This window comes from Phocoena phocoena, chromosome 2, assembly GCF_963924675.1.
Source record: "Phocoena phocoena chromosome 2, mPhoPho1.1, whole genome shotgun sequence".
In the NCBI taxonomy this organism is placed as follows: Eukaryota; Metazoa; Chordata; class Mammalia; order Artiodactyla; family Phocoenidae; genus Phocoena; species Phocoena phocoena.
The window spans coordinates 52,789,031-52,809,143 of record NC_089220.1 but is presented as its reverse complement, the minus strand read 5'-3'; the positions used below and the strand labels follow the sequence as shown (position 1 = coordinate 52,809,143).

The 20,113-nt window shown below is 33.3% G+C and overlaps 1 protein-coding gene across 1 annotated transcript in view; it reads right to left on the bottom strand.

Annotated features, from left to right (window-relative positions):
• Window positions 1-20,113, bottom strand: part of MDGA2 (MAM domain containing glycosylphosphatidylinositol anchor 2) — an 841,090-nt gene that overhangs the window by 82,839 nt on the left and 738,138 nt on the right. The window contains exon 12 of the mRNA XM_065871677.1: window positions 5,990-6,138. Within this exon, the coding sequence (XP_065727749.1) occupies window positions 5,990-6,138 (149 nt within the window). The remainder of the gene's footprint in view (window positions 1-5,989; window positions 6,139-20,113) is intronic.

Sequence of the window (20,113 nt, the reverse complement as noted above, 5' to 3'; positions counted from 1 at the left end):
GCATCGGCAGGCGGACTCTCAACCACTGCACCACCAGGGAAGCCCCTGGCTTATTTCTTTTCTGGAGCCAAAAAGACCATTTACAAAATGGTTTCTCTACATTTCTCTATATCCCTTACTCTCTTCTTCATCTATATATTTGATAATTTCTTGAGCATTCACTAAAGTAATTGAAGTAAACAGCAGAGAACATAAGGTCACTATACTCTTAAAAACTGTTTCTCAAAATTAAATCAATATTCAAGTTCTGTCCATTTCAAATTTTTCTTAATTCATTTTTTCTTTCTCTCCCCCTTCACTACTCTAATTTAAATCTTATTAAAACTTACTTCAAACATGCCTAACTGTGGCCTTGCCTCTATTGTAATATCATTCAATGTACTATGTATGATATCACATTAATCTATCTATAGAAGATGTCATTTTACTCATGACTTAAGACTATAAAATCAATTCAGATGATCTGTCAATTCGCCACAGATTTCCCTGGACTTGGCATTAAATGCTCTTTGTCAAATGGTTCCACCAAACACCTCTCTCAATAAAATCTGTCCAATGGCCTTAAGTCAATTATGTACATTATTCTAATGTACATAATTCTAATATTATTGTTATATTCTAATATTATTATATTATCTAATAATATTATTATTATTCATAATAATAGAATATTCTATTCTATTCACTTCTATCTTATTCTACCATTTTCCTTCAGCATCTGTAGACTGTGCCATAGACACTAATACTTCATACAAGATGCTAAAGCATAAAAAGCCATCTCTTCAAATTTTTCTGCTTCTTCGATCAATGCATTAAATTAGGTATTAGCTGTATTAACAACCATAGTTACAATGCATATGGTCATCTATGTATACAATAAATTTATAAAATTTTAATTACTATGATCTATTAAGACATTAGCCCTTTAATAAACAATAATAAGCAATGAATTATTTAATAAAATAAAAAATATGCTTTAAATGGAAGGAGAAATAAACTCTAGCTCAATCATTATAGTAGCACGTATGAAGACCAAAATAAAATTTATAATAAATTCATCCAGTAATCAATTTTACCAAAAAGTGTATTTGTGATTAGTGATTTCTTAATTAGTCATTATTAACAATAACTATTTATGAAGATAAACCTATAGAAACTAACAAGTCTCTACTTTGCTTGCTGATCATGTCACTTAACCACTATGTGGTTACTGCTCCCATTCATGTTACTATGGAATTTTGGACATGCTCCTATTATAGCACTTTTGTTAACAGGACATCGAGGACAATACTTTTTTAAAATCCTGGTATTCACTAGATGATTAATTTACTAAAAGTTTTGTTGACTGGGTAAGCATGTGGGTATGATAATTCTAAGCATTTTAATATATCAAGATTTAAGAAGACAGGAACATGGTGAATTAAAATATTTTATTCAATAAAATATCCCACTTTCCAAAGATGACAGTCAAAAAGTCACATTCATTGTGCATGTCTTAGGCGGAGTATAAAAAGGAAACTGTATAAAAGTCTAAAATCCTTTATTATCAGAACCTATAGTGTGTATGTTAAATGGAGTCAAATGATATTTGTGTTGTTTGGTATATTCAGGTAATTTAGAAATAGTTTTGCTTGTTTCTTAATTCCTTAGATACTAAGGAGAGCAGACATTCAAATAACCTTTTTCTCTTTCCTGTTGAGCAACAAAGGAAGCAAACAATTGGGAGACTCGTAGCTGTCTAAGGAGATTAAACAATTGCTTAGCTGAGCCTAAAAAGTACAACTTAAGGACATTAAGATTTTGAGAAAACTTTTTTTCCACACTAATTTTTTAACTTCACATGAAATATTTGTTCTCTTTTTAAGTTTTTTAAAACATTGATTCCAGAATTCCAGTGCTTTTCTATAGATCGACTGCAGCAACTTTTAAGAAAAGGGTATAAGCCAATACTCAAATTCCGAGACAATTTTCCTCATTATATTTAAATAAAGACCCTACAGTTTAACCAAAAGGGTCAACTAATTTTACCAGAAAGGTGGGGGAATGCTGGGTTCAGTTTACCAACCCCATCCAGTCAGGGATTTAATAATTTAATAAGATTTTATAATCTTACTTAATTTAAGAGTAAGTAATAAAGTTTCTAACAGTTTGTGGATTAAAAACAAAGTCTGGGCTACCCTGGTGGCACAGTGATTGAGAGTCCGCCTGCCGATGCAGGGGATACGGGTTCGTGCCCCGGTCCGGGAAGATCCCACATGCCGCGGAGTGGCTGGGCCCGTGAGCCATGGCCGCTGAGCGTGCGCGTCCGGTGCCTGTGCTCCGCAACGGGAGAGGCCACAACAGTGAGAGGCCCGCATATCACAAAAAACAAAACAAAACAAAAAACTACAAAGTCGGACGCTTTACAACTGAATTTGCCATGAGTCTTAAAGGATCAAATTTGCTTCTCAGACTTCATCGAATCAGAAGTGTGTTGTACACTTTAGGTCATGTTTGATATTAAAAGTGGAAGTACTTTTCATTAGATAATCTAGATAATTTATGGATAGAAGAAATTAGATATATAGGCTCAAAATAAAAATATAGGGTAAAATGACGATTTTAAAATCAGAATATGTAACATAAATGATCATCAGATCAGAATTCAAGAGTGATTATTTTAAATGCTGGTGTCTGATTGTGTGTTAAAACAATGTTGATAACCAAATGTACGTACCCGAGGAAGAAGTAATCTAAATTTTCTAAGATAATATAACCTTATTTTACTTAATGACTTTGTGTCCTATTATTAAACAGGGGATATTCTTAAAGAATTATATCAATTTCACTGTATCTAAAATGCATCTGCCCTATCATCCTCAATTTTGGTATGCAAGGGGATCTTCAAAAGAAATGATGTCTATTGAGGCCCTTTTGCATGTTAAGATGTTTCATGTAAGGGTTAAGTGTAGAGAATATGGGAGTGGGGAAAAGAGTAGTGTTTATAAGTGGTCTTTCTGTTCCTACACCATATCTACGAACATTTCCTTTCCATTCATATTGGCAGAACAGCAGAAGGCCATACTCTTTATTGAGACACCCACAAAAGATATATTAAAGTTTCTCTTCCATGGCAAGATGTAGTATCTTAGTAAAATTATCAATAAATATAGTATTACAAAAAAAGCACTCCAGGAAAAAATAATACTTGTTTCTAAATATAAAAGAAAATTCTAGTAAAATAAATAATGCTAAGGCAAGTAAAGAATTAGCTTCAGAAATTGTGTAAGAGAAAGGATTGTTTTCTGGACCATGGTTTATAACACTAGAAATATGCTTTCCTCTAGTGCATAGCATGAATCTCACAAACTTGGGAAGAATAGTGTTAGCAGCAGACATCGATCTGATCAGGAAGGCTTTAAAATAAGACTCAAAGTGGAAGAGAAAAATGTGAATCAGTAAAATGGATATTATGGAGGACAGCAGGTTTGAAATAAAAATAAGACATAGTGAAAAAAATGTCTAGGAATTATTTTGTGAAAATCATGGCTTGGCATAATACTTAGGTCCAGGTTATACAGTGTACTAAATAAAACTGAAATAAAAATGGTAGATATGTTAAGCTCTTAAGATGCACTTAAAAAAACTGTTACACAACCCAGGCAGATGAGTGCAAGAATTGCCACAGATGTTTGTGCAGAGAGTGCCTTGCACAAGGGAACCTGGCCTGTGGGATAAATGGGGGATATATTCCACTCCACACTTCGAATGCCTGACAGTTATCATTATCTTCAACTTCCCAAGTAGGAGCCTAGGTTTGGTATGTTCAGGAACCTGTTCAAGGTTATATAGCTAAAAATGATAAGGCTAGATTGGCTAGAATCGGAAGCCAGATGTGTCAGGAGCTCATAATTTTCACAAAACACAGTAAGGGGAAATTTATACACATATATGCATGCATATATAATGTATTGTAAAGTAGCAGAGTAGGGGGAAATTACCTAACTAATTTGTTCACAAGGATGAACACAGACCGGGAAATGTGTGTCACTGCATATCAGGGAGTTATATACTAGTTTTATGATCAGGAAACATAAAGACAGGAATTTAGCGGAGATGTTCATATCAGGAAAGGAAAATCTAAGAAGAGAAACTGTCATTGGAAAATAGCATAGCAATCCTAGCCAAAAAAATTATAGAAGGTAGTGTATTAATAACTAGTACAAGATATGGATGAGAAGGAAGGGCTTTAATTAGGTGGATCCCTCTTAGGAGGAAGTCTAATTCTCCTAAAATCGCTCCAGTTGAGAGGGAGGACAGAGATAGTAATCATTCTGTTAAACTTGACTCATGGAGAAGGTGACTTGCATACATAATGGAGACTTTGGGAACAAAGGTTTAGAAGACTGTTAGCATAAAAGAAAGGAATGATGAGTAGGGTTGGGTAAATTAATTCCGCAGATTAAAACAGGCAGCCCTTCAGCATACAGGAAGCAAAGGGCAGTTACCCAGACACTCCAAAAAAATATAGCTGAGGAAGAAGGTGAGGAACTAAAGATGAAATTCTGACTCTATTGTTGCAAAAAAAACCTATAACCAGAAAAAAGGAAAAGACACCTAAATAAAATGACTCAATTTTACAAATAGCAATTTGGTATTAGGTTCTTAGTTTTTTGAAAACATAGGGTAATAAAAGATGAATGTGAATGACCAAATCATGTAGTAAGGACTTGGAAATGAATGTGAGGTGTCTAAAGTCAAGAATGTGCTAAGATGCTCCAAATATAAAAGATCTAAAAATATTAGCTGTGTTGAGAAAAGAAAAAGAAAGGGATAAGCCCATAAACCGAGGGAGACTGCTGCTCTTTCTTTTTTCTATCTTCTCTATCAAGAAAAATTATCATTAAATTAGAATGAGTACAACAAACAATTCTGATATGGATTTGGGATTTACTCAGATTTACTTAGGGACCAAAGTAAATGAGAGTAATAGAAAAAGTTTCCAAATGATCCACTCCTGTCTACCATGTCTGTGACCTGTGAATACTTAGACAAGAAGGATAAGAATGTTCAACTTACAATGTATCTTAATTTTAATGATGTATCTTACATAGTCTCTTCTTATAACTTTGTTAACAAGATTTAAAGAAACATTGGTCTTATGATAGTAACACTGAGTGGATTGCTGATGGTCGACCAATCTTTCTCCAAGCATATTCTGTCCTTTCTACTATCCAAACTCAAAATGCTATTGTGTGATTTAGCTAAGGAAGGGGAAAACACATTTTACAAATCTATGATAATACAAAGATGTGAAAGAGAGCTAATAGCTTATGTGGTAATCAAATAAATCTTCAAAAACGTTTTGTTATGCTGAAATAGTCACTCCAGATAACCTACTATGTAACAGGAAATAAAGACCTACATTTAAATTTCAAAAATATCATTTATACCAACGAAGGATAACTGAGTTTAACAGTGGTTCATTTGAAAAAGCTATGATATTTTTACACAATCTATAATCTTCAGCTACCTTAGGAAAACATCATATTTCTCTGTTTCTTCTCATTTTACCAAAACTTTTCTATTCTACAGACACATTAAATTAGCTTTTAAAAATCCTATATATAGTTTGAACCTCTTAGAATAAAAATATGTAGAATCTCTAGCTTAGGAAACAAGACAAAGAATTATGCAGTATAGGTAAGTGTGAGAACATCTTAGTTTCTTTCACAGAAATTATATCATGTAATTTCTATAGCACATGTAATGATGAAGGATTTCAGAAAGCTCACTTTAATATGTCTCCTGTCATGGTGAAAAATGCATAAATTAATTTCAAAGATTTGTAAATAATTTGGAACAGTTCTGGGTAAGGTAATATTATCTTTGATATAGAAAAATATATTCTGGAATTCATGCAAATTGATTAAAACTTTATAGCAACACATCATAGTAACAAGGTCTTCACAGAGGATCACACACACACAAAAGAAGACAAATTCCTCACCTGCCTAATACCCAACCGGTATGCAACGATCCGATCTACTGCATCAGGATTCATTTGAGTCCACTGTAGACTGTAGGAGTAAACACGGTGTCTGTTCTGCCACACAGGATTGTAGGTATCGTAATAGAATTCTGGAGCATAGGCCTTTCCTAAAAACAGAAAAAGTCCTTAAATTTAAATGACATGTTACAGTTAAACATACTTATTCTTTATGCCCTTTTATTACTTTCTACTTCGTGTTCCATAAGTAATTCTTGTATTTAAAATGTCATGTGATTAAAATCTAATCAATTTCTGGAGAATTTGAGAAGAGATGTAAGAAGATTTCCTGGTTGGTTGTATAAGCAGTGTAAGAGGAAGAGAAGAATCAAGGATGACTGCAAGTTTTTTGGTCTAAGCAACCAGAAGAATGAAGTTTCCATCAACTGATATGTAAAGTTATGGGAGGATCAAATTTGGGGGGAGAAGATCAGGAAATTATTTTTGAACAGTTTGAATGATCTAAACGGAGCCATTAAGTGGGATACACTTGACTAGAATTCAGGAGAGGCCAGGGTTGGAGACATAATCTTGCTAACCACAGGCATATAGATAAGAGTTTAAATTTAAGCCATGAGACTGATGAGATCACCAAGGGAGTGTGTGTGGATAAAGGCTAAGGTCTGACCACTGGGGCAATCCAAGGTTAAGAGATATGGGAGGAGATAACAAACCCCACAAAGGCCTGAGACAGAACAACCAGTGAACAGGAGGAAAATTTTAAATGTGGCATCCTAGAAATCAAAAGAAGTACATCAGTGAGGTAGGGGTATGGGATTAAGAGACACAAACTACTATATAAAATAAGCAACAAGGATATACTGTACAGCACAGGGAAATATACCATCATTTTATACTAACTTTAAATGGAATATAATCTATAAAAATATTGAATTATTATGCTGTACACCTGACGCTAATATAGTATTGTAAATCAACTATACTTCCAGAAAAAATAAATAAATAATTAAAAAGAAGTATGTCAACAAGTAAATGATCAACTCTGTCAAAAAAAAAATCAGTGAAGATGACAATTTGTGTTTATATTATCCATGTCTTTGGTCACTAAACTGAAATTAACCAAACAAAAACTTAACAACACAAGAACTTTGGTCAATAACAAAAAAGGGTTTTATTTAGATTTTAAGGATATGTGAGGTATACATAGTATATGTAACATACATAAACCATCTCAGTTTTTGTCTTTTAATTGCCAAATAGAAAAATACACAGACCATGGGAATTATATGTCCAACTTCTTAAAAAATTAATTAATTAATTAATTTATTTTTGGCTGCATTGGATCTTCATGGTTGCGTGCGGGCTTTCTCTAGTTGAGGTGAGCAGGGGCTACTATTCGTGGTGGTGTGCGGGCTTCTCATTGTGGTGGCCTCACTTGTTGCCGATCATAGGCTCTAGGTGTGCAGGCTTCAGTAGTTGTGGTGCGTTGGCTCAGTAATTGTGGCGCACGGGCTTAGTTGCTCCCAAGCATGTGGGATCTTCCTGGACCAGGAAATTGATCCTGTGTCCCCTGCACTGGCAGGCAGATTCTTAACCACTGTGCCACCAGGAAAGTATCCCAACTTTTTGATATTCTGAAATATAGATTTTTTTCACACCATCTACTTTTTACCAATAATACATTTATTTATTAAATCAGTATTTAGTTAGAGCCTATTGAATGCCAAGTAGTGTTCTAGGCAATGAACGAGGAGGTATGGCCTCTGTCTTCCTGGAAATTGCTTACATTTTCTCCAACTTTTCAAATAGCTTTGCAATTTTTACTGGATTATGATTTAATAAGTTGTACATTATTCAACAGATTTTTTTTTGAAATTAGATTAAATATTAAATGTCCTCCTGGGGTTTTCCTCCTGGGTTCCTGTATGCAGGAATATATCTTACCTGGTTCTTTTTTTCTCCATCATTAGTCATCTATCATCTAGGGATTGCAGAAGAGTTGATTCATAAGAATTTATAACATATAGTTAAAGTATGAATGTTGAACACTAAGAATGAAAGTGATGGTCTCTATTACCCTGGTGAGGTTCACCAGGAAAAAAACGTCAGATGAACTGAATTTAATTTTTGACAAATTTACTAGTAAAATTAAATACATTGAATTACATATCTGAATTTTAGTAACATTTGGAAAAGTCTCCTATATCAACACTGTGTGCATTAAAAAATGTTCTATGAATATTCATTCAGTTTTATTGAAAATGGATTATCAACTCTATATAAACAATCTTGCATAGAAGGAGGTCTCTGGAAAAGAGCCATCACATTCATTTTATTTCTTCTATATGTTGTATGATATTTTTATTATTACTAACTAAATGATAGCACAAATTCATGTTCACAACACTTAGCAAAATCTAGATGAGAGAAACACAATATACTGAATGAAGGAATCAATATCCAAAACATCACTGACAACCTGTATTTGAGACCAAATTTCCCAAACTGTTATTGAGGAGGTACATTTAGTAGTAGCCTAAATAAAGAGACAGGGGTTTTGATTAAAAATAAGCACCCAAGGGGCTTCCCTGGTGGCGCAGTGGTTGAGAGTCCGCCTGCCGATGCAGGGGACACGGGTTTGTGCCCCGGTCCGGGAGGATCCCACATGCCGCGGAGCGGCTGGGCCCATGAGCCATGGCCGCTGAGCCTGCGCGTCCGGAGCCTGTGCTCCGCAACGGGAGAGGCCACAACAGTGAGAGGCCTGCGTACCGCGAAAAAAAAAAAAAAAAAAAAAAAGCATCCAAAACCTATAAATGAAGTAATGAGCTTTTTAAGTGAGAAATGTCAACTTAGAGTGTTTTCATTAGACATTAGTGTCTAGATTGAATTGAGGAGATAAAGAGTCTCAATGGTTGGTTTTTCATTTTGCTTATTGTTTTTATTTTTATTTTTTTGAGGGGCACAGGGAGAAGAGGGGCTTGCTTTTGTTTTTTAGCCAAGAGGGAAATACAAGGGGTATTAGATTTAGTTCTAAGTATCACGTTTTTCATAAAAGGAATGATACATTCAAATAGAAATGAGAAGAGAATAAAGTCTATTTAGCATGGAAAAGGAAAAAAAAATCTCTCAAAAACTGGCAAATGACATTTTCTGAGTTGAAACTCCATCACAGGCTAAATTTTAACAGATCTATGAAATAAGATGAATGCCAGTGAGTGGGTATTAAAGGATACATATTTTGACTTAGAAATGTTCTAGCAATCCTCTCTGAATACGGATGATTTTCCCTTCACTAGAGGTATTTAGTCAATACCTAACTGCCATTTAGCAGGGTCGACATGGGTGAGTGACTGTCCACAAAATGGCCATCAAGGTAAGGCACAATCTCAAATCTCTAGGGTGCTATGAAACATTTGCCTACTGTTTCTTGTATTATTTCAATTGTTTTAAGCACACTTATTTATAAATTCCATTTAATGTTTCTATTATCTGTATTCTAATCCTGCTTTTTGTTGACTGCCAGAAGGGTAAACTAGCTGCATGTTGTAAATGCAAATTGTCATAATACTAGGACTGATTGTTTATCTAAATAAATACTTTACAGGTTATTGAAGCAGTTTGACACTGAAGTTAAAAAAAAAATTCTCATGACATTGTGAAAACATGAATTTGTCTATCAAAATCTATTTTCAGGGTTGTGAAAAATTAAGCTACAATTTAACCCTCATTTGAATATTCTAAATAGATCCAATTTTACTATAAAATTCTATCTTCAACTTTATTTTTAATTAGAGATTGTTACGAAGGCTTTTCAATGTATTTTTGAAAATACTTAAGTTTATTTGCATTGACATTCCGCATTACATATGAGTGACATCATATGTAATATTTTTTCATGAAATATTAGATTGGAAAAGGAAATAGAGATGACCAGTTCCAGTGTCTCATATGACAGATAAATTTTGGGACAGAATAGATATGGTGATGATATATGGATGTTGATATAGTTTTAATTTAGTTGAATAATTGTTACCACCTTAGAATTAAAGATGAGAAAAGCTTTTTTAGTTGGTGCATAAATCATATTAATTAGCAACAAATAATTACTGATAAGAAATGATTTTGTGTAGTTATAGTTAAATATAAATATGCTTGCTACGTCTCAGAGCATACTTTGTACTAAACCTCTTTTGGATAAACTTGATAAAGGAAAAATGCTTTCTGACTTTGAGAAATCTATCTTAAAAGTAAAAAAAAAAACAACCCACAAATTTGTTCTCTGATTTCAGAGCCAATCATATTTAATATTTATATACTTGTTTTGTAAGAAGCACATAGTATACATAGTAATACTAAGGAAATGCCCTTATAATAATCTTAGGCTGTAACAATGAAACATGACATCTGCTGGTTCAACGGGGAAATAATTCATAATTTTTCTTCTTTTTTATCCTTCAGGCATTTTTTTTGTCCTTCTAGCAAGCACACCAAAATTATTTTTCATTCTCTTTTATAGTCTACTTTTATTTTTATGCAACATTGTTCGAGTTTAAATCATTTAAAACTAACTGAGCTAGAACTATATTCATTATCTAAATTAGCAGATAACTTTTAGATATGTATGATTACCTACAGATTTTGGATTTTAAAATATTCTTAAAATATATATAGAGAAAAATTTAATTGTTCAAATTTTTAAAAATTTATATAAAAGTACATTTATTCTATTTTGCAAATAGCTTCTCAAAAGTGAGTAAATTGAGTTTTCAAAATATTATTTTATGCATAAACCTCAAAGTAAAAGATATATTAAGAATATATGACATGTCACTTTCCTAGTCTAAAAATGTTAGATTAAAGTATAACAAAAATCCGGGCTTCCCTGGTGGCGCAGTGGTTGAGAGTCTGCCTGCCGATGCAGGGGACGCGGGTTCGTGCCCCCGTCTGGGAAGATCCCACATGCCGCAGAGCGGCTAGGCCTGTGAGCCATGGCTGCTGAGCCTGCGCGTCCGGAGCCTGTGCTCCGCAACGGGAGAGGCCACAGCAGTGAGAGACCCGCGTACCGCAAAAAAAAAACAACAAAAAAAAAGTATAACAAAAATCTTTCTTACATGCATTCCTAAGCTTGCAAGCAGAAAGGGAATTGTTTCTTAGGGGTCAAAAAACAAAGAATTGAAAATCAGACACTGAACAGGAGCTTAGGGAGAAAAGGAGTGTTGCTGGTGTTTGTATCCTTGGGAGCTGGAATTTTAAGGCAATAGGAGATGAGGTTAATGGGCCAATTAAGATGAGATGTTAGAAATGATGTACCACATAACAGCAAGATCAGTAAAAACAGCAATCTCAGTACTGTATAAATGACTCAGTAAACTTTTCTCTATATTGCGTTTCGCTTGCCTACATTCTAGTGACTCAGCTTGCCAGTGACAGAAAGTTCCTAAAACTCTAGTTTTATCCTCACACATTTTGACTCCTTAAACTGAAATGCTTTCCTGGTGTAATTTCTACCTGCTTATCAATTCTTACCTTTTGGTACCCAAATCACAACTATCCTTCCTTTAATTACTCTTTCTTCAATGATAAATATTTATACTACCATACTTAACATTTAATTAGGAAAACACATTGTAATACTACACCAATATATAAGTACTCCTGAAAATATTTTCTGTATGATCATTTTTATTTTTCTGATTAGAGGCCCTTTCCCAGATTTAGACATAATGTAATTGGGGCCAATAGAGTGGACTGAACAATGTAAAGCAACTACCGCCTTGTTGTTTTAGAATAATATTGATGTTTCAATTTTCACACACATACATTTTTTTAAAAAAATCAGAATTGTGGTATAATAGATAATATCTCTAAATAAAGCCAGTTTTAATTTAATTATAGACATTAAATAAATTTACTGCTACTGACCAAGAACAACCTTCCCTAGGCATGCCTATGTTTTTAACATTAATCCATCAATATGATATTTAGGATGATTTTTGCAAAGAAAAAATAAAATGGGATAATTACTGTAAAATTGATATAGCATTTACATGTTTTTATTTCTGATTGTAGTTTAAAATATTATTTTGAGAGCTTTGATAAGGATATGTTAACATAAATATTGATATGCCAGGGAAGAAAAAGTTAAGAAACTCTGTAACTTGCTCCCTTTCTCCTCAAGGATATCTAAGGTAATTGTGACTCTACCAGACCACCTTCTAAACCAGGCTTCAGCAAACTTTTTGTGTAAAGGGTCAGATAGTAAGTATTCTAAGGCTTTAAATTGTGATCATAAGATATCTGTCACAACTATTCAACTATGATATTATAGATACTACTAATTCATGTAGTTCAAGATGATATAATTTGAGAGGTAATATAATACAAATTCAAAATTCTTCTACTTATCCAATGAGTTGACATGTTAATAATATTCCAAATTTTATGATTTTCAGAATTGGCCAGGTCTCTCCAATTGTACGTACTCACAGCTGAAAATCTATATCTTTCATAAGTATTCAAACAACCCAAGGAATTAAAAAAAGTGCCCCAAATGAAAAGACTTAGAAGTTCAATATTCTCACATGTAGTAGCTACATGTTGACAAAGACTTTAATAAATTTTAAGAGAATTTAGTTTATCTCTCACAGACATTTGATTAAAACAACCAATTATAGTTTGCAGATGTATACAAGCAATACTTTAAAAAAATTCTCTAGAGCAAATTGAAATAGATTTACTATATCATTAGTGTATTCACCCCCCAAAATGGTCAACTACTATATCATAGCCTTTTGGTATTCAATGTGTTATTCTCTGATATATCAACATCATTAAACAAAAAAAAAATTGTAAATAAAAATATTTAGAGATTTAATGAAGTATTTAAAACATCACAAATTTTAAAACCTTTAAAAGAAAATGTTGACTAAAATGAAGCACTCATTTCTCATGCTTAAATTATTCTATATAAGACCCTGTTTAATGACAAATTAAAAATAGGATTCAGAATTATTCATAAAATCCTTATTATTACATCTTGCATCATTTTGATACAGTGGTGGCTGTTAATATGCTGTACTAACTCCATGCACTGCCCAAATTATAATATTTGCCCCCGTTCTATGGTTATGTTAAATTATCTTTTATTTAATAGATTATAAACACTTTGATGGCAGATACCTCATTTTTTATATACTGTCCCCTCAGTTGAGGATATGAAGAAAACCATTTGAATTCAAAAAATATCTCTACTAAAATTTTTCATGTAAATGGTCATTTGCATCTGTATTTTTTGGGGTGGAGTGAGGAGTAATTCAAGTACTTACTGCTTACAGAGTTGTCATCACATTAACTAAAATTTTGTTGATTGGGAAAAGATTTTTAAACTTGTTAATATTATTAATGAAAATATCTCCCCAGAACAGAGCACTCAAATATGTATAACCAATTTCAGTAGGACCTTGAAAGACTATTTCATCATTTTCCAGTTGTAATGTAGAAAGGAGTATTTTAGCCCAATTCCTTTCAATTTATTTTTAGCGTCTTTTTTAGGATAAATAAGATGATGTTGTCAGTTTTGTTGCAGTGAATGCCTTTACACAAATTTCCTTTAAAGTTTTATTTAAATAAACACAATTTGCTGGAATAATCAATAGATCAATAAAGTATATTACTGGAATAACAAAAACTGATGTAGAGCAAAATGGAATAATGTGTTTGTATATTACTTAGAAGTTGACAAATCTCAGTTATTCTTGCTTGATCCACATAGGTGCGAAGTTGATTAGTTATTATTAACATAACCTTATAAAATGCATTCAGAGAAAATGCCATATAGCAAGATTCTCATGAAACATCTTCATAAAGTTCATACTATTTATTAAAATGTGTTAGCATGAAGTGTAAGAGTTATTAAATAATTAAAATTACATAGATACCAATGCTTTTTTCCTAATTAACAAAAAAACATTAAAAGAAGATACTTAAGACTTGTGTGCAAAACTAACTTAGTCTTTTCACAGTTTGCTTCAATAAGTTCACTTGAATATAATATCCTATCATATAATTCAATTTTCCTTTACAGATACTTCCTAAATGATTAGATATTTAGAGTAAATATGTTTATATAAATACCTACTCAGAAAATTATTTAACTATAATGAGTTCAAATTGTCTAAATTAAAATATCATTTTTACCTCATTTCTTGAAACGTGGAATGAGCACAAGATCCAATTTTATACACTCTCCTAAAATCATCTTCATATATTAATAATTTAGCCTTTTCCTTAATCTCTAGGAAGGCAGAGGCCATTAAAATAAGACCAAAGAATATGGTCTCCAGGCGTATTTGCTAGGAAGTAGAAACTGAAAATGATGGTCAGGTGCAAAGACTGTATAACTTACCAAGAATCCTGCCCTTGGTTATTAGGAAACAAATCACTCAGACTGCAATAAGTAGGCAATCAGGTAGGATTTTCAGAAGTAATATGGCTTGGTAATTCTTGTAAGAAAAGGGTTCATTTTAACAAATCACTAAATGCTCAAGCCACATATATCCATCTCAGTTGGGCTAATGTGATATGTTTCCCACTGTAAAAATTCTCCCCCAATTTAAGATACTTCTCAGAAGGGTGCATGAGATTTTTTGAGTAGGGATCTACCATATAAAGTCAAGATTCTTTATTTAATAGAATAAAGAATTAATGAATATAGTATAGTCAGCAAATAATGATAGATTCATTTGTTCCTGGTAAGGTTAGGCTTTTTGGCTCTCAAAAATAATAATTATTTTATGAAGTAGTTAGGTTAAAAAGATATCTCTGGAGATCCCAATGGATAAAAACATAAAATTTATTCTATTTAAATTATTTAACATAGTCTATATAAAATACCTATGATAGCAATGGGGAAATAATAAGTATTTAATAAACATTAATCTTACACTGTACCCTCTCCCATAAAGAAAAAATATATATATAAAATAAAATTCTCTAGGAAGAGTTCCATAGTTTGGTTCCACTGTTACTGTTTAAAAGCACAGGAACTTGAAGCAATTTAAAAACTAAACTAGACAAATTTAAATGAGTTCCTATTTTATTTTTTTAAAACTTCAATGAAGCACTATTTCAACACAATTGAGTCACCTCTGACCCCTTTATGGCATCAGCCTAGAACAAAATATTTATACCAAGTATTTACTGGCTAACGCACCAAATATATATGGTTGCCTTGGGTAATATAAAATAAATGAATGAACTTACCAGATAACATTTTAACTTAAATGAATAACCCTTTTACTCTAAAACCCTGAATGTACTTTGCCAAAAATGATGTTAAATATGAATAATATGAGGTGTTTTTTTTCCAAAATAGGCTTAGATTAGGATATGGTCCAAAAAATTTAAAAGATGATTTGGATTTGATGAAACAATTAGCTTTCACATTAGGCATGTAAATAGGAAACTGCTAAGGGTTTAGAGAAAGTTTAGATAAAAATTATAAATCCATTGATATTTTACTTGGAAATATCTAAGTCAGTGTTATGTGTATTAAAAACCACATGTTCTAAAGAAAAATAATCTGGAGAGCTCCTCTAGGAATAAAGATGTTTGACTTGAGAGAAAGAAGAAAACACAGCTCTTAAATTCTGTACTTCAATTATCCCCTTGTACAAAATAGAGTTGGCCCAAGGGCCTTTGCTCACTATTCTGTCAAGTATTTGAGACACCTACCAGAATTGTATGTCTAGGATTGCTGTTAAAAGTTATTCTATTATAATTTACCACTACAACCATGGACTCATGAAGCAAGAAAAATCTTGAGAGATGAAAACTGTATCTCAAATTTATATAGGAATTTACAGTTAAAAAGTACTTCCACAAATATTAACTTCTTTTAGTCCTCACAGAAGTTGGAAGGGCAAAAATGCAGAGGGATATTACTTGGCTTGAACTGCAAATCTGGAAAGGTAATATGAATATCATAATTAATGAAATAATGCAGACTACTGTCCTTGTCTGGTCTGCAGATCATCCCTCAAAAAGATCCAAATGAATATTTTGTGAGAAGGAAGAGAGGTTACACTATTTACCTAAATATGCAAAGGAAGTTGGCTTTCAGACTGAGAGGGTCTGATCATCCCTACCTTCCTCAATGTATTTTATTTCAGGAATGTTAGGATAAAATGAAATTATTAGAAATCTCTCTTTTCAGAAATATTGCAGCAAATACTCCCAAGGCAGAAGAATACAAAACTATTTTGCTTCATTTTATATTTTAGAAAAACATTTCATTAATACATGGTACAGGTCAATTGTCAGTGGGTGAGGCAAGCACACACCAAACTTTCCTGTCATTGGTGAGGGAAGACAAGGTTGGAGTAGCTATCTGGAGTATCACATTTGGCTATGTCACAATCATGGCTCTAGGCTGATTTTGTGATGCTCTTTTGCTATCCTTTCAAGAGTTATGCCATTTCTTTCATATATCACAACTATGCTTGTTAATGAGCCAACTCTATAATATGTATGTATGTGCTGGCATGGGAAGCACAGACAATTGAGGTTGCAGAAGAAATTCTATAGATCATTAAATTTCACAAAACAGAAGCAGATTCAGGAACAGAAAATGATTAGATATACATGGTGTCCAGTTCCTGAGCTAAGCACAAATCTATTTTGTAGCAAGTGTACTGTTTTATAAAAATAGTGAGTACATCCCTGTTCTCTGACCATTTCCCCTCGCCTGTCCTATACATCCCATGCCTAAGAAATGCGGCTAGAAAATCAAATCACTGAAGTAACTAGCAACCATTTATTCATAAACTCAATTGCTAATTCTTATATGGCCCAGAAATGCTATATGCATTCCCCTCAAATATACATGGATACTTATGAGTCAAGATATGGAATAACCAAAATCTCTGCTTATTTACTAGGGCCCACATTTTTATAAGACTTCAAAACTTTTCCTTTCCTTTTTCTAGGAATCCTCAAAAGACGTCTCACATATAATTCAAAAGCCAGTCACTTTAGGCTTTCCTGCCCTTTCTTTCTTATTCCAGCTTCCATCAAAGGGACAGTCAGAGAGATTCTCCCTTGAGGTTGTGTACAGTGTGGGGAAATTTTATGTAAATCTGAATTATGTAACAGAAACAGTATATGAAAAACATACCAGTGTTCAAATTTGAAATAGAATATGCCCAAACAAGGGAAAAACCCCACAGACAATGCAATATTAGAGTTTCCATTTATTTTTGTTCAGTTTGGATTTTTCTTTTCATATAGCATGTGTATGTCTGTAGATATACAACTTCTCATAAAATTCTCATGAAATGCTTTCCTCTGGGGTCTTCCTCTTTGTAAGCCTGCTTGCAGTGTTTTACCTGTACACAGAAAATATTCTAATTGTGACATTAGGAGAAAGCTTAATCTAGGGAATAAAACAGTTCCTTTTGGCTTAAAGAAGAATTGATGCTTGATCTCTCCTAGACAAAAATAAGATTATTAAAGGCACTTATGTGGTTAATTTTTGTTATTTTCCCAGCACCATGCTAACCACTTGCATACATTGTGTTTCTTAATATTCACAATCCCCTGCAGGATGAGAATATTCTTACCATTTTCCTTTTGTGAAAGATGAAAGTGAAGATTAGCGATCTTAAACAAATTGCCCTATAGTAAGCAACTGTGGAGTAACAAAGCTGCATTCTGAATCCACATCAGAAGCCCTTTTTATTCTAACACCCAGCGTCTTTGGATAGGGTTGCTCTCTACCACGTGTGACTGGCTAAAGGGGTGAAAAGGGCTGAAATCCAGGCTCTGTTTCTGTTGCAACCACTTGTGCCCTGGTATGGGAGTTACAACTGCTTGAAGAAAGGGGCACCTTTTTCCTAATTCGCACACAAAGACTGTATAGGCTGGTGGATTTCCTGATAAGGTGCTACTCCCAGTAATCTAACAAGGATCCCTACTTCCCTACTCTGCCCATTGTAAGTATGGAAACTTAAACTACAATTTACCCTTGGGACTCAACCAGATTTGCCATATTATATCGTTATCTGAAAGTATTATCAAGTCAGGAATTTATAAAGATAAGGATTGACTAAATCTCTAGAATGAGAACTACATGTACTTGTTAAGCATTTAACTCAGAAATAATGAATATATAATAAGCTGCAAATAATTCAGTCTTTCCTAAAGCTTTACATTCCCTAAAAACTGAAAAGTTCCAAAGTGTCTAAAAGCCTTGGTTTCCTTTGAAGGACCTCTGGTTGGGGGGTGTGCACGGAGGGGGAATGGCTGGATGAACTGACCCAGCAGCGCTCAGGCCGAGAGGACTGACTGTTCAATGGTGTACTTAGGAAGCACATTAACTTCCTGGCAAGCACCGCTGCCACACATGTGGGTGGTCCACTGCTGAATATGAATGTGTGGAATATCATTGAGGCAGGGAGTAAGAGGTGTTCAAGTGAGTTGGAGAGGAGCCCAGAAGGTATGCTGTTTATCTTCTAGGAACATTTATTTTCCCCAAAACATATAACTTGAATTAATAAAGTGGATTTAGATGTGAATAAAGGAAACCAGTCATTGAAACTGAATAACTGTGACTCTCTAAGAATAACCAAAAGATCTGTGAATATGACTCCTAGAGCAAGAAAAAGATTAAAGCACAAATAACTGTTCTTATAGTATTGCTAAGAAGCACTGGTCTGGATCTGATTGCAAAGCAAGTATCTGTCTGCAGTTAGATGCTGAGGCTACTAGCAACTGTCATTTTGATCAGTGCTTTAGAAATAGACAAAGTTTATTAGAATGATGTAAGAAAGTGATTTCTTAAGTAATGCTTACATAAGTAATGCAAAATTATAAAACTTTGGTTGTATCCTCTGGTCTGAAATTCAAAAAGAATTTATAAAAAGAAAACCTCTATCAACTTTCTCAACTTACTGCTATGTCACAAAATATCCCTTGAGAAAAGACAACAGGTTGTATCAGGTTGTGGGCAATTATCTGTGGAATGTCTCATCTGACCATCTTAAGTCTGGTTTCTGGCATGTCTTTGGAACAAGTTTTGCACTGTTCTCATCCATTAATCATCCCTTCAGGGTGATGGACAAAGGCCAAGTGCTTAAATAGACACTTGGAGGTTTGGGATACGGCTTTGATTCCACTGAACTAAAAAGTCCTTTGATTCTTTCACAGATTGATTTTATTACCACCCAATATCTACTGAAAAAATCCAACTGTACTAAGTGCTAAACAGACTCTTAAGAATAGAAATACTAAACATATAATATTCACATACATATGTGTGGACTTCTACATTTGGGTTTCTTTGCTTTATTCTTTTCTGATGTCAGAGAATATTATAAAAATTCTTTTCTCTCAGGAGAAACTGTGATTTCGAACCATTTCTTATCCTCTAAAAACTGGATCTAATGCTTGCCCAAAATAATATAAGGAAGCTGTGAGCAATAGTTTTGGAATACTGTGTCCTACCCTGTTATGCTGATATCTCTGTCTTCCCTTTATTCTACCCAGCAGTGATGGTCTTGCTTACAAAATGGTAATTCTCCAAAACCTGATTCATATCCTTCTGATTTCACTTGTATACGTGACCTTTGTTACCAATATATTGGGTCATTCAATATTCTTAATGTAACAGTCACTATCTCTTAAAGTAAGATATACAGTTGGGCAAAGTGGTTATCTTGGGGAGGGGAACTACTGTGAAGATAACCAGTTTACTGTCTCCTCCTAAAGGAAAGTAATTTAGAGGTTAGGGGAGGAAAAAGGAACAAACGATTCTCGAGGAACAACCAAATGTTTAAAAAATTAACACAATATGGATTAGAAAAAGTAAATACATGACAATAGTAAATCGAACAATACCATTCATATTATGAAACACCTCCTATTCCCAACCCTATCTTATTTGGCAAATATCATCCACTCTTCAATAATACTTGAGGTATAATTTACATACAATAAAATGCACACATTTTAAGTGCAGATTTCACTGAGTCTAGAAAAATATATATTACTATGTAATCACCAATCAAGATATAGGAGATTTCTATCACTGCAGAAAGTTACCTGCTACTCCTTTGTAATCAATCAACT